The sequence below is a fragment of the Lonchura striata genome, chromosome 4 (genome assembly GCF_046129695.1).
Source record: "Lonchura striata isolate bLonStr1 chromosome 4, bLonStr1.mat, whole genome shotgun sequence".
NCBI lineage: Eukaryota > Metazoa > Chordata > Aves > Passeriformes > Estrildidae > Lonchura > Lonchura striata.
Genome location: NC_134606.1, coordinates 31,293,605 through 31,310,074, shown reverse-complemented (window position 1 = coordinate 31,310,074; position 16,470 = coordinate 31,293,605). Strand labels below are relative to the sequence as shown.

The following is a 16,470-nucleotide window of genomic DNA, read 5'->3' as shown; positions in this document are numbered from 1 at the left end:
AAGAAACTAAGTTCTTGGACAGAAGTTCTAACCCATTTGTGCCACCAACTGAAATGCAGACAGACACACAGGCAAAGTAATTTTTTTATTTGAATACTAATATATGTTGAGCAACACAAGAAATGGTAAGTTCAGCTTACTTTGTAAATATTCAGATACAAGTAGATTTTGTGATTGCATCCAGGGACAATGAAAATTCTGTAATTTGATATAGAGGTAAAAATTTTTCCAGGTGTTTAAAATATTATCATCATTTTATAGGGGAGAAAAGAGAGACTGTGTTGCATATGTGTGGATATACAGGATCAATTCCAGTGCGGTGTGGATGATAGACATTCTGAAAACGTGTCCCAAGGTCAGTAACAGTATTGACAAAAAGAGTACCCATTCAAAGTAAACATTAAAGATGAGTTAGCATTGCAGGTAGTAATATTTAACACAAAGTGTTGACTTTTTGACTTTTTTTTTTTTTTTTTTTTTTTTAGTAGAGTGCAAACCTGATCCATGCACCCAGACTTATTATGTGTTCAGGTATGTAATCATTATTGAAATAATGCACTGGTATTCAGTGAAAGATTTTCATAGCAACAAGACAGTGCAAGTTGGAGTTTTTATGGCTTGTGTTTTGTGGTTAACTTATTTCACAGGTTAAGTTATTGCATGTGAAATAAAGTTTAGAATTCTTATAGCATATGAAGCAGTGAGTGTGAGTCGTTAGTTTGCTACCTTCATAACATTTTTTGCTAAACTATCTGGAGAGTCAGTATTAGTAATGTCATTTCAGTGGAATATTGTTCCCAGTCTAAGCAAGAGTGAATATTCCGTGATTAAAAGGTATGCCAAAACAGCATGTCACAGCTGAAATTGTAATTTTTGACGTAATTTTGAATTAATGGCGAAACAGTACAAGTGTGAATCAGTGTTAGGTTTAGCAGTGGTTTATAAAACTAATTTCACACTCTTTATTGAACATATCCTAAAAATGATTTTGTGGTTTTTAGGATGAATTGGATTTATCGGACTTTTTATTTCATTTTCTTACTTACTTCCGTTTGCAGTGGTAAGTTAATACATAATTACTGAGATGTGCAAACAGTATAGAGAAATTATAGAAGGGGAGAAGATTAGTAACTGCAGTCTGCTCTTGAGAGAGCTGTTTATTCTGCTGGATTGAATTTAGTTAAATTTGGGGAACTGGCATAACCCTATTGTCTGACACAGAACTTCCTAGTAGGGCTTTACTGACACTGTCCTGCCACCCCCTATGCTGTCACCTCCCCCTGCTCACATGGGACCATGCCACAGGCAGTTTTCTCTAAAGGACTGAGACTGTACCCCACTGTAGCTGTGAAATTGCTGTGATGGTCCATGGTCTGTGCCCAGGGGCAAGGTCAGTAGCCTAAGCAGCAGCTGGGGAAGGAAGCCCTTTGGGGGTGCAGGAGTGTCTTTCACTCTGTGTTAATGATTTACTTTGTTCCATTAGCAAAAGTTAAACTACAAAAAACTGCATTGCGCTTCTCTGAAATTTCCTTTTCTGATAAATTATAACTAAGGCCTAACACAGGTATAAGTTCAGTAATGTATTAGCTGTTTTCTCAGACAACAATTAGGTAACAGTTTTTTATCAAAATCTAATAGATAAATGAAGTATTATTTAAGAAGATATTTTACCTGGCTTTAAGTCTCTGCAAAAATAAAATCTTGAAAAATTTCTGAGGCCTACAAAACATTTTAATTAAATTAAAGTGTTCAGAACTGACACAGTTTTACATGGTGCATAGGTTTACAGCACAAATAATTTTTTTGTTGTTAATTTATGCTAGAAGATAAACAGGATCCAAAATATCTGATGCAGTAAATAATTGCAATATTCTTTTCTTTTACCTTTAGAATTCCCTTGGTGTATTCTAAGAATTGAAAATGATTTTCTGTTAATGACAAAGTTAGATAAAGAAATGCTACTGAGAATAATAAATATCATTTTTTAGAGAAAGAGCTTGAAAATGTATCCATACCAGAGAACTTGGGCGTTTATAAAGTCTAATATTTTACTAATAAGGACTTAACCTTTGAAAGATATTAGCACATCTAGCACATATGTCGAATAATCCTTATTTATTCCTTTAAAAAATTTTTATATATTATACTTGTGTGCTGAAAATGTTGAATTGTCAAAGCATAGTTTATAATAATATTTACAAATAAAATCCACTCGTAGTCTTTTAAAACTGTCAAATCCAATATGGTATTAGCTTTTGTTTTCATTTAAAATATCTCTCAATACAGTATGATCACTCTAAAGTAACAGATTAAGCCACTAGATAAAATGTTTTCAGTTGGGTTTCCACCAGTCTGTAAAAATTAATTATTTTTAATTTATCTTTTATCTAAGAAAAAGCACTTTGGTAGATACAGGAATAAAAATTGCCATTTTATTGGTTTGCTACTCCTTTTGGAGGACAAAGTCCAAAAGAGAATGGTCTCTTGTGCAAAGACAGCTCTTTTGCATGTCTTAGTACAGAGATCTTAGACAAGCTATTCTGCTTTTGCACTACAGTGGATATTCAAGACTCCCAAGAGTCTTGAGACTGACAGGACCAGAGGGACTGGCCTGGTGTTGTGTCAGGGGAGGTTTAGGTTGGATATTAGAAAAACATTCTTTACTCAGTGGGTGTTTGGGCACTGGAACAGGCTCCCCAGGGAAGTGGTCACAGCACCAAACCTGACAGAATTCTAAGAGTCTGAAAATCATTCCTGGAATGGTCCTGTGCAGGGCCAGCAGAGGGTCTCAAAGATCCTTGTGGATCCCTTCCAGCTCAGCACACTCTGTGATTTTGTGATCTTACAAATGCCTTCATTTTAAAAGATGTGAGGAGGTAGCTGTTGGGTTCCTTTGCTGCAGAGCTCTGCAGTGTGAGTGGTTGCCATGACAGAGTTCAGTATGTCATTCAGAGTTAAGAAGTCCTGCAGATGCAAGGTAGTAGTACAGCTCATTTTTATTCTAGACTTTTCCTGAGACATTGTTCCTGTAACAGTATTTTCTTCATTGTGAAGAGGGTTTGGGGGGTTCAGGATGGAGTGTGAGAGAGCTGAAGGTCTATGAAATCCTGGGAGCCATTGAGGCTGTGCACAGTGGCATCACCTGTGACTGACTTCAGAGAATCCCCAAAAATATAGGATTTTCTTTAAATAAAACTTTCTAACTCCTTCTGGTACCTGCATTTCCTCTTCCTAGTTTTTCTCATAATGATCTGTATTGGTCTCTCTCAGGAGAGATTTCTGCTGTTCCTGCAATTTGCCATGGGAAGGTACCTTCCCCCTCTGCCATGCAGTTCTGCCTTGTGGCCCATCCAGCTTCTTGGGTTTCTACCTGGGCTCAAGCTGCCCTGCTCTGGAACTGGGTATGAGGCAGGGAACAGAGGTTATAATACATGACAGTATTATTTCTGCTGGAGTGAAAAGATGAGAAACTCAGAGGAAATGTGCTACTCACCCACCTTACCCAATTTTCCTGACAAATGTGTGTTTTAAAAGCAAAGTCAGTGATGAAGAAGAGAAATGGCTTCACCCTCTCCTGGTGAACTGGGTGTTCCTGTCTATAATAATTGACAATTTTGTTATTCCATGTCAGAATGTGTGACTCAGAGCTATGAAAATACATTCTTCCAAGGAGGAGACCTCACTACAGTTTTTACACCGAGTGCCAATTACTGCCAAATAGTGTGTACTTACCATCCTACCTGTCTGCTTTTCACCTACTTGCCAGCGACATGGACTAAAGATCCTGCAAAAAGGTAGAATGTTCATGTACTTGCTGGTCTCCTGTGATAATTTAGAAACCTGGTAACATTTTGACAGAACACAGGCATGCAGGGAAAGGTGCAGGGTTGCCATGGAAAACAATGTCAAAGTGTCTCTAAAACTGGTGATCTAAGAGTAATTGCTTGAATTCAAAAGGTTAAATTTGACAATGCCCAGTTTTTCACATTCCACACTGGCCCTTTCAAGGAAAGAGAACTGACTCTACAATCCCTCCTCTAGGTCATGTATTTATTGTTGAGGGACAGTGTGAATAATTTCACATCTCCAATGATCCTCCATACTGTTCTCCATCCTTTCTACTTAGTATATTTTTGTCACAATTAAGAATCTCAGTAGCCTGAGAGAAAGAGATTTTCTTCTCTCTAGGCCCAGTGCATTTCTGTCCTCCCAACCCTGGGCTCTGCTTCTCATTTTATTGAGACCTCTTGGAGCTCCCACAAACACAAAATATTCTCATCTGTCACAAGTGCCAACAAAGTGTGTAAGGCCTATTTTTCTTCCAATTTCACTTGTCAAAATTTCCATGTTGAGGGATATTGGACAGGCTGCATTTCACCTGAGAAACAGTTATGAAATAACTGTTTAACTGTGTTATACTGCCAAAGCTGTGAATTGCTGCATTTTAAAACACAGGTTCTCCTGCTATTTAAAAGACAGTGATACAGAAATGCTGCCGAAAGTGGATATGGAAGGAGCTATCTCTGGACATTCCTTAAAACAGTGTAATCAAATTAGTGGTAAGATATGGTTATTCACATGCATGTATTTTATGGTCTGCATTGCATAGCATCTGTTAAAAAATTAGCATTTTGGGATGAGGAATAGAATCAGGGAGACAGCCAAATAGTGATTTGTGTGTTCTTTGCCAGACCACTTTTAAATACAGGTGACAAAAACTCAGCTGCTTTTACTCTTCAGGCCCAACTACCCACCACCCAGGCTCCCCAGATGAGGTAACATCTCCTCATTCTCCTGCAGTCACAGTTTCATTTGCTAGAGGCAGATGGCAGCCCATGCTTTAATTGCTGGCTCCAGATCTAAAGATTAATTTACTACTACAATTCCAGTCTAGAAAGTGGCCCATGTGGCATGTGTGACCCTGTATTATAACTCTGAGGTGCAGATGCTCAGCAAAGCAAAAGTGCATTGTCACAAAGTGATGCTAATACTTTTGTGATTCTTTGTAATAATTTTTTAGCAGCTGCATCTTTTAGGGTGTATGTGCTTTACATGAAGATTTAATGTCAGCATGCCATATCTGCAAGTTATCACCAGGCATATTAAAAGCATATTAAATATGTTATTTTATGTAAGTTTTAAATTAGCACTGTCATAATGAAGTTATTAAAAGGAGATCAACTTTAAGTATAGCATGGTACTTTAGTAAAATGGAATAAGGAAGAATATAATTATTCATTTCCTGACTTTGAGGATAGTGTCTTAGAGATGTCAGGCTAATTCTTTAGTTGTATTTGTATAGCATCTCAAGATGCCAGGACTAAGTGGGTTTCTACGCAAGTTCTCCACTGTAGCTATTATCAATAAGTTGTGCTTGCCACTAGCCTTTCAGAGCAGTCAGGCCCCTTAAAAGCTCTTTCCTGCCAATATACCTTGATGTTTGTATTTCTGCATATCTTGGAACAGAAAGAGAGATTTCAGTGGGATATTATTCTTTATGCTATTTGGGCTAATTAATATCACTGAAATTACTCTAGAGTCAGACTGAATGAAAATCTATCCATACATGTTTAAAAATGCCTCCAATCATTTGCTAACTCTTGTTCTGTGAAATGACCTTCATTTCAAAGCCCACAGTTGTGGTCCTCCCTCTGTGGAGTGTAAATGTAATATTCTGACTCAAGTGGGAAATGTCTCTTGCTTATGAGCACAGAATATGCTATTTAAACTGCTCTATGAATTTGGAACTGGGAAAATATATTTTAATATCGATTCTGAGTTCTTGCTTTGGTGAATGCCATCCTGGTCTCAGTCAGCCACAATGATTAGAGCCCCTCTCTCATGTAGGCAGAGGCACTGTCAAAGTCTGCCAGTTTTTCCCCTTACCATGAGGCACTACACCAAACCTTGATTTCTGATTTGGTGCTCGATCTATGTATAAAATATGATGTAACTGAAGTGAGTGTAGCAGGTGGCATCTGAATTATGAGAACTGTGTCATAAAAACTGCTTTCTTTTGGGCAATTTGGGGCATGGGATGGGGAAAATAATTGAAGTACGTTTTCAGAACTTGGTCTCTTTTTCTTTACAGCTTGCAGCCCAGATGTCCATGTAGGACTGGATATGGAAGGGAATATTTTTGATATTACTATGGCTGACAGCTATCAAGAGTGTCAAAAACGATGTACCAATGACAACCGTTGTAATTTTTTTACATATGCCTCTGAAATATTTCACAATGCAAGCTTTTGGTAAATACAGGTTGGATTCATTTCTCTGGATAGCCCTGTGCCTAAGTAGATTAAATCTCAGAGCATTCTAAGGGGCAAGAATTTACTCAAGAATATTAAATTTATTCCTCCTTGCAATGTTTGTTCACACTTACATGTAGGAAAATATCAATTGTAAATTTGCTTTAATTTGTCCATTGGTGAGAAAGACAAACTTGATTATTACAGCCTTGAAAAAATCCTAAAATCCTCTGAAATGTAAATTATATTGATACCTGTGCTGCATTTTTGCTCTGTTCAATATTATTCTGCTTACTGTTATGAAAACAGTATCATCAGAGTATCCAGAGAAATTATTTCATTTTAATGAGACCTATTTTTGAGCTCTTAATCTGCTCAATTTTGGAAGTTAAGCATTGTTCAGCTAGCTCTGCTCATCATTTGAACTCTGTTCTGGAAGTTGGAGATGGCTCTGGCCCATGGCCAGACCGTGCACAATGGCAGGAATTGTTGGCTCAGGAGGATGGTTTAGTCCAAGGAAGATCTGTTTTCTTACTGCTTTCTTTACTCTTTGTCATTCAGTAAAAAATGCTTCTTGAAACATACAAGTGTAGGAACTCCAACCAGCATAAAGGTGCTTGATGAGGTTGTGTCTGGATTCTCTCTAAAGCCATGCCAGCTTTCTGAATTAGGTAACTATTTAAAATCTCTGATTCTGTTTAGTTTTAAGGGTCATTTATCCTGAAATGCAATCTATCACTCCCATGTAGAAATGTTTCATTATGCAGAATAGTTCTGAAATAATCTTATTTGTAAAATATAGTTAGTACACTCAGGCACAAAGGAGGTTCATCTCTTTTTAATTTTTTCATATTATCATTTGTCTTACAGAAACAGTTCCCTTCTTTAGAGATCTAAAGAATCCTTTCATAATATTAGCTAGATGAAATTGTATGTTATTTTTGTATGGTGGATACAAAAATAAAAGATAAAATCCCATGAGATTCAAAGATCAGGGGAAATATAAAGCTTTTTACATTTTGTTTGTATCCTGTATATGCACTTGAAAATTTTTATTGAAGATCTGCAGTGTTTTAATACAGCTGGCTAATAGGAAAGGACGTAATAGGCCTTTCGTGGGTGATTTGTGATGAAAGCAAAAAGTCTGTGCTTGTACCTGCAATCATTACTCAGACAAAATTCTCAAGAGTCCAAAATCAAACAATGTGTATCAAACCTTCTTATTCTCAATTGAAACATCTTTCAATTTTTTTTAATTTTTCTTTTTAATTCTATTTTTGCTTTGTCTTACTGTGTGATATTTTCCCTTCTTAACAATGATGTTCTGCTTTCATATAGCCTTATTTAATCTCAAAGATAATCTAGTTTTCCTGCGTAAATCACATTTCATGTGATTGATGTGTATCAATATATTGCTTTCTAAAATCAGTGCTTGGGTTTGCTGCTGGGCAGTGCTGGAACAGCATCAGCTCTCTCTCCCCAACATTCCTCCCATCAATAGTCTGGGGGTGGGCAAGATCCTGTGAGGGAATACACCTAGGTCAGCTGACCCAAATTACCCACAGGGACATTCCATGTCATATGATGTCAGCTCAGCTGTGAAATCTAAGGAAAGGAGAAGGAAGGACAGGCATTTATTATTTACAATGTTTGCCTTCTGGAGCAACCACTATGCATGCTGAAGCCCTGCTTCCCAGGAAGATCTTCTCGGGAAGTGGTTGGATATCACTTTCTGATGGGAAGTAGAAAATAAAATAATTGAGTTTGTCCTCTTTGCTTGTATGTATGCAAACTTTTGCTTTTGCTTTAGTAAACTGGCTTATTTCAACCTATGAGTCATTTTCCATCTCATTTTTGCTCGCCTGTCCATCTGGGAAGGGAGAAAGATAAAGTAAGTTGCTGAGCACCTGGCATCCAGCCAAGGTCAACCCACCAAAGTCCTTTTTCATGCCCAACATGGACTTTTCCTATAAAACAGTCTTTACCTGGAACCACAAGTTTCTGGCTTTTACCCTTCTGATTCTTTCCCTGATCTTACTGGTGGGGGAGTGAGTGAGTGACTGCACAGGGCTTGGTTGTTGGCTGGGATAAAACCATGACATCATGTGAAAATCAATCTTGTTCCTGCCTGTTCCTTCCTACTTTCTGTCTTGTGAGAGGCAAGAGCAGGCAAGAGAGAGAAGAAACTAATTGTGTGATCACAGAAGCCTAGACAGCACTAGTGCATCAAGAGATCATCTAAGGAGGTCACCTGTCCTAATCTCAGACAGGTCATCTATACCTATCCACACAGAGATTTGTAGAATGTAGTCATAAAAACTCAGTAATGACTTCTGCCTTGTTGTTTTGTCAACATCTGAAATGGGTTTAGTTCAATATTTGTTTGAGGTTTTCTTCTGACTTAATTTAGTTTATTCCTTTTTATGCGGCCTTTCATTTTGTGCCTTTGCCTCTCTGACTTTATTCTTACACACACAGGCTATTACTCATGCATAGCAATTTGTCTGTTTTCTGCCCTTTGCAAAGTATCTTTCTGGAGATCACTGAATATTGAGTAAATGATCACTGAACGTGATTCTTGAGATCATGGGTTAGTTTCCCTGAAGTTTCAGATCCACATTTTTGCTTTAAATATAATTTCCTTTGAAACTATCTGTTCTTCTGAATGCTATTTCCCCTTTAACGTAAGATCTTAACTACTAATTGCAAAAGTTAATTGACTCTAATTTTCTACATTTATGATTATATTTTTTACTGTTCTTATTGTGTAATTACTGCCCAATATTGTTGTCCTTTCTTGCCTATGTTTTTTGAAAACCTCATCAAATTAACAGGATTCAGAGTAAGCTCTGCCTCTTAGTTTTTCCTTCTGTAGTAAGATGTTCCCAATATGTTTCTATAACACACTGGGCAGTATTGACTTGGCTGCTGTACTTTCTTAACAGCTCAAATTCTCTGCTGCCACCAAATCCTGTCTTTTGGATAATTTCACTATTTTTACTATCTCTGCAGCTTGAAAGGATCAAGAAACATCCTCCATGCTGATGTTTCCTGTTTTTCTTTTTAAATTCTTGCACTAGGATTCTAACTGGTACTTCAAGTATATCTTTGGAGAAGGATACTCATTAATCTTTTTTAAACATGCTAATATTTCCTGTAACCTCTATATCCATTGTCTGGTTGTGTGAACTATCCTGCCAAGCCTCTGTTTTGTTATTTTGGCCATGTCAGAGGGCAGCACTCCTACTTACTCTTCATACCTTTCAAATAGTAAAAGAAGTGTTAAGAACATCACCTTATTTTTCTTCTAGTCTTCTCATGAACCTGATATGCCCACTGAAAATTGATTAAAATATTTCCCTATTATATTAGCAAATCTCTATTGTAACATGTAATTTCTCTTTTCCTCTATATCAACTTTATCCCTGTAGTGCTCTCCATGACTTTACATAGTCAAAAATATTATTGAGAAATAGTTTTTGGTTAAAATTCTGTGTTATCCTTTCATCTTATCAATCACAGAAGGAAAATGGGAACAAAGATATAAATGAATAATCTGTAAATCTCAATATTCTCATGACATACTAAAGTTTTAGAATTTTGATATTTTGTTCTTGTTTTATGCAGATTGTCAAATGGACATTTTTGAAGATCAAGTGTTTTCAGGAATTAATATTACCAGTTTTTTCACTCCTGATATTTCTGTCTGCCAAACTATTTGTACATATTTTCCAAAGTGCTTGTTCTTTACATTTTTTACCAGGAAATGGCAAATAGAATCTCAAAGGTGAATATGACAGTTAAATGATATTATCTATGTAGATAATTTAAAATTTATTTTTTAAAAACACAGAGTCTTTTTTTTAAACACTAATTTCTTATATGTAAGTTTATGTTGAAAGGCTATTTTCAGTAAAGCACAGATTTTTATGGATTTTGTTCATAAATTTGTAATTTCCTGTGGGCATTTCCACTGTTTTCCAATGTGATAAGGGCTTTTATATTGTGGTAGTGTATCTGGTCTTAATCTGAAAAGAATTATACATGTCAAAATACAGTGAGCCTCCAGATTATTTTAAAGACTTAAAGCTGAATTTTATGGCATTATCAAAAGAGCCATCTGGTTTCCTGGCAGGGCAAACTTATTTACTTGAAGATATTTTTCAAGTAAGTTAATGGCTTTAGAAATATTTCTATTTGGCTTTCTTCTTTCATACTTATTAGTGAGAATATTTAAAAATAAAGATTTCATAAAAATCAGAAGAATAAAGCTTCAAAGGAGTTTCAGGGAGAAGCAAAGCTGAGACAGCATGCATCATCTAAAGTTGCCTCTTCTGTATATGTAAATACTGTACCACCTTTAGTAGTATAGTTGTATGGCATTTCACAACACTGCAAAGATTGTTTCAATTTAGTGTGAACTTAGTGTATGCATTTTCATAGGAAAATTCTACAGATTGAGACTTGGGAGAAAAGAGTGTATTTAGGAAAGAACCTTCTTTTACCAGTATCTAAACAATTATTTTTATAATGTGAGAACAGGTTTAGTTATTGTGAAAAATATTTCATTTTAGAAATCTTTGCCTCCTGAAGACATCAGCAAGTGGAATTCCAGAGGAACTCATATCACAAGAAAATGCTGTATCAGGCTTTGGCCTCCTAAATTGCAGAAGGTCTCTTCCTGGTAAACAGTAAATTACAATAAAAATACTAATTTTGAATTATCTAAGTAATAACTTTCTGATGCTTTGAATGCAATCATTCTTACAGCGTGCAATTCTCGCACTTACACGCAGATGGATTTTTTGGGAGATGAACTTACTGTCACTTATACTAAAGGACACAGAGTCTGTCAGCAGTTTTGCACAGACATGATCCGCTGCCAATTTTTTTCCTATTCTCTCCTCCATGATTCATGCAATGAAGAAGGGTGAGATATATTTTTTTTAAATGCTCAAAGATTGCTGAAATAATCATTCCAGATAGTGGTGAGGGAGTAATGTATGTGTTGTTCAGTGAAAAAAATACAAACTAATAAATGTTTGCATTAATTAATTGTCAGAAAGTGTGAGTGTCACCTAAGAATGTCCTCAAATGGATCTCCAGTGAAAATAGTGCATGGACTAGGAAGTATCTCTGGATACTCACTAAGATTATGCAAAAAAAAGGCCAGTACTGGTAAGTAAAGCTTCTTTTATGAAAAATAGATTGTGCTTCCTTGATTTCAGTGTAGGAGGCCAAACCATATTTTTTTTAAAGTGGTTGCACTGTCCCAGTGGGTGATCTTGTAAAGTTTAAGTGTTCTGGAAAAGTGAGGTCAGTCAGGTCTTCATATGGTAAACACTAGAACAGCACTGTGAATTTGGTCTTAATAGACTTTACTATCATAAATCATGATGTATCAAAAATGAATTTTGCGTCACCTTTTTCGCAATAGGTGGTGCCTATTCAGTGATCAGCAGTAGTCTCATCTTCATTTTTCCTTGGTGAATGCAAGTTGTGTTTTAGCTCAGTTTTGAATTATTTCTGTAGTGTGTATGCAGCATTCTGCAAGAACAATTAGGATCGTTGGTGGGACAGACTCCTCCCCTGGTGAGTGGCCGTGGCAGGTCAGCTTGCACGCCAGGCTGTCTCGGCAGAGGCACCTGTGCGGGGGCTCCATCATCAGCAGCCAGTGGGTCCTCACAGCTGCTCACTGCGTCGCGAGGTAAGGCCTAAATGTAAATGTACAAAGTTTAACCCAGCATGCATACTTTTCAGGATAATAACAATGAGAACTAGAAAAAGATGGACTGCTTTAATGTAACCAACAGGTGACATTTTCAGGTAGACATTCAGTTTCTTAATGCAACTGGAACTCCATACTTTGTCCCTTTTAGCATAGTATTGTACTGTTGGTGCTAAATTATTTCAATTAATCTAGAAGGTGAAATTATAAAGTAGACAACAAACACCTACAGAACACTAGACATTCTCATAAGACATGAGTTTTTTCCTATGTAATAATTTATTAGGATATTTAGTCACAGACTGACTGTTTGTCTTTTTCCCTCAGTCTAGAGAATCCCAACATTTGGCGTATTTATGCTAGTATTTTAAGACAATCAGAAATAAATGAGGATACACCCTTCTTCAAAGTGGAAGAGATTATTGTTCACTCTCAGTATAAATATGCACAGATTGGATATGACATCGCTTTAATGAAACTTGCTGAGCCTATGAATTTTACTGGTATGGCTGGCTTCCTTTAGTATGTAGTTACTGGGGTTTGAGAGGATCTATTCTGTTGGTTTAAAAAAATAAAATGGGTGGCTTGAATTTATGTACTGGGAGTCATACATAATGTAAGGGACAAAGCATACATGGAAGCTGTTGTCAGGGGCCATGTGGGTGCCCACAAAACCTTACTGTTGCAGTTGTCTCTGCTGATCAAAAAATAATATTTTCTCTTGCACTTTAGATCTTCAACAACCTATCTGCCTGCCATCAAAAGAAGACACTAACATATTTTATACTGAATGTTGGGTAACTGGATGGGGTTACAGAAAAGAAAAAGGTACAGAGAAATACTTTTAAAGAGTGAATTCTGTTTTTTGACAAAAACCTCCCATTCTCTAAAAAAAAAAAGAAAATTATTCTCTGTTCTTAGAACCACTATTTCTTCTAGACAGTACTTTAATATAATTCTTTATTAGAATTGATTTCTATTAAGACACTATAAAACATAAATTAAAGATATATGAAATTATCATTAAATAGCTCCATGCTCTGACACAATAATTGATTTTATAAATTGCTTTAGTAGTTTGAAATACTTGAGAATTCAATTCTCTACATACATCAAAAAACATCTTCTACAACACTCAAATACCCTTCCTTAGATCCTCGTTTAATCTACTGGCAAAGCCCTGTACATATCTGGGTTTTGCACACTCTTTTTTATTTTTTCCTAGCTAAAAAAAATGCAAGAAATTTACCACTGAACTGTTTTGAATTACAGTCTGCACATAACCAATGGTGGTTTTTTATGTGATTGCATTCATATAACTTTAGAAATTGGAGGCTCAAGTATGCTTTTCTTATTCTGAAAATTGATTATAGACCATGCCAATGACTTGTGTTTTTATAGTAGATGAGATTTGAACTCCTCTGATTTTATATGGAGATAGGGCAAAAGCTCTTAATTATCAAGCTGTGGTTTTACATCTATTTATTTACTTTATTTTTATATGTTTATATAGATTTATATGCATCTATTTACAGAGAACCTTTTCCATTATGCACGTGCCTATCTGAAAGCTATAGTTCAATGAGAAATCTAACAAATTTAGGTAGTTACTGTATACACAAATTTCTTCTGTTAATTACTAGAGAAAAGACTGGTTTTAAATACTCTTGTTTAGTCTATGTGCAAATTTCTCCATCTTAAAAACTACTAGGACAGAGCACAGCACAGATTTGGCAACTGGGAGATTCCAAACTTATTGCAACACTTTACTAGGAAATAATAGTTATTAACACAAAGCAATGCTAACAGCAATGCTCCAAGGGCCAATGTCCTGAAGCCATTCTCATATGAGGATTTGTTGCACATCACAACACAAGGGAGTTTTGAAGCTTTTCCACAAGGTGGCATCATAAAAGCATTTAAATTAGAAGACAATTCACATTGTTCACTAACTAAGAAACATTTTCACTTCCTAAAGGAAGGAAAATCAGTGTGATGAATATCTATTAACACTCTAGAAGCAGTGACCTCCCACTCTGTAATATCAGTGTATGGGGATTTCTAGAGTTGAATTTTAACCTTTATTTTGCTGGAACCAAACATTTCTCATCTCATATTGCCTTCCATATAGGTCGGGTGCAAGATATTCTTCAAAAGGCTCCTGTTCCGTTCATGTCAAAAGAGGAATGCCAGGCAAGGTACTGGAAGCACAGAATAGGTGACAAAGTGATCTGTGCTGGCTATGATGAAGGAGGAAGGGATGCTTGTAAGGTAATGACAGACATTAGTGTATAGTTATATATTCCAACCACATGTTCAAATATATAAATGAATACTACAATTAGCTTTAATTGTTATTAGAAAAGTATGATTATTAATAGAGCTCTTGTTTAACTTGTCATTTTTTGGTGTCAAAAGCACTGAAAACCAAGGCATATGGATAACATTTCTTATACGACATTGAAATCTTTAGGGATAGATTCCATGGATAAGAAACTCTGAGTGTGGATCCATAGATATCCATTTAGGGAATAAAGCCAGTGTTCTTTCAGACTATCAGAAATCCAGAGAGTGCAAGTATAGTACCTTGAAGCATTTCTCCAATAAGAGCAGATTTTCTATGTGATTTCATTTTTTTTTTTTTTCCCATTTCTCGGTAGGAAATGCAGTACATAAAATCATATTTTAAAGGATCCACTGTGTATAAACCAGAAGGGAGGGTGCTACCAATGCTATTGAAATGCACGGGGAATAGAAGGCTAAAAGTAAACTGGGAAAACCGCTCTGTTCATAATTAGAGTTGAAAATGTCACCATGACATTAGTTCTGTGAGCCACTCTGCTTAACAGTAAACTCACGCGCTTTCACCAGTTTAAATATTCTGAGTTAATTTCCGCAAGAAGACAATAGTCTGATTATTAATATTAAATTCTCTACCAAATACAGTTTTCACTGCAAATATTTAACACTTAATAATTGTATGCTGAAATGTTCCTATTTCTATGATTAGTTAGGAATAAAAATACTTGGAGCTGGGAAGTAATTTTTCCTCTATGCCAATTAAGCTTTTTTTGTATCTGATAAAGTGTAACAGAACATGGAGATGCTGTTTTAAAAAATAACACACTTGCTATTGTCCTTACAACTCACAACAGTTTCTCTAAGGAATCTTATGTCCAGGAGGGAATAGAAAAAGAAAACACTAAAGTGTTTTATCCTGAGTGGGACAGAGTCACTCAAACAGGACGAGGCATGTAGAGAACTGAAACACTAAAAACATGGTCATTAGAAAAAATACAGCCAAAACTACATACAGTTTTAAATCATTGTATGTAGATAAAGCAATAATGATAATAAAAATAAAATAATATAAACCAGTGGTTTTGAACCCTCATGGGAAAACGAAATTGTTTGTAATGACTATTGAGAAATCAATTTGCTAAACAATCAGAACACCTGCTTCAATCCTCCCTTAATTAGCTGTAAGTGAAAGTGATTGAAATCTAGGCTGTTTTGCTGGTGTTAAAATCGAATGATGCTGATTTTATTCAAAGCTTTCTTTGTGATAGAAATACTGATGAGGCTTCTTCCTTGCATGCTCTCTCTTTTTCTCCTGTGACACAGGGAGATTCAGGAGGGCCCCTGTCATGCAGGCACGAGGAGGTGTGGTACCTGGTGGGCATCACCAGCTGGGGAGAAGGGTGCGCTCGCCCCAGGCAGCCCGGAGTCTACACCAAAGTTGCTGACTATGCAGACTGGATTCTAGAAAAAACGACGTAGTGTGAGCATTACTGACTCACTCAAAGTGTTGCAGTGGAATAACAACCCTCAGAGCAATGGGATAAAGCGTATTAGTGCTTTTTCAATGGTGGTTTTTGTTAGCCTGAAGTGTAAAGTACTTGTTTTAAAATGCAGAAAAGCAGGAATGAATGAATTTTCCTATTACTAAATAAAAAGCAGTAATAACAATAAACTCTGTGATCACTGATTTGGCAGAAGAAAATATGGCTGAGCCACAGAGTTCTTCTGTTATTGCTAACTTAAAATGGGAATGGATGATGTTGCAGGACATTTATGGACCTTGGAACTGGGAACTACTTCTGTCTTAGGAGGTTGCTACACAACAAAAAAAAATTTCCCTCTCTTGTCTGAATGTAGTTAAAATGGGTGAACCATTTACAAGCTTACTGGAGGGCTGGGGGAAGGGAAGCTGAGGCATGGAAATGCCTATACAGTTGCATCTTCCTAGTTTCCCTGGAGAATTAATCAAAAAAGTGTCAGTACTAAGCAAGAAGACAAACCCAGAGGTCTTGGCAGAAGGACACATGTGAATACCAAGCCCAACCACCAAGCCCAGTTCATGCTGGAAAATCCCATCTTGCTGTTCCCAGCAGTCTGCCAAGTGTTTGCACAAATGTGGTTTACCATTGTGCTGTGATCTCCACTGGGCTTTGATCTTCTCAGGACCAAGTCATGGAGCTCAAGGCTGAC

The 16,470-nt window shown here is 36.4% G+C and overlaps 1 protein-coding gene across 1 annotated transcript; it reads left to right on the top strand.

Annotated features, from left to right (window-relative positions):
• The first annotated feature begins 491 nt into the window (after positions 1-491).
• LOC110474988 (plasma kallikrein-like) lies at positions 492-15,952 on the top strand. Its single transcript, XM_021538846.3, has 15 exons — positions 492-531; positions 1,002-1,060; positions 3,632-3,794; positions 4,456-4,559; positions 6,092-6,251; positions 6,813-6,922; positions 9,879-10,038; positions 10,826-10,935; positions 11,022-11,181; positions 11,314-11,429; positions 11,784-11,958; positions 12,307-12,482; positions 12,712-12,807; positions 14,111-14,250; positions 15,604-15,952. The coding sequence occupies exons 2-15, from the start codon at positions 1,003-1,005 to the stop codon at positions 15,757-15,759; spliced, it is 1,884 nt and encodes a 627-aa protein (XP_021394521.2). The 5' UTR covers positions 492-531; position 1,002; the 3' UTR covers positions 15,760-15,952.
• The last annotated feature ends 518 nt before the right edge of the window (positions 15,953-16,470 follow it).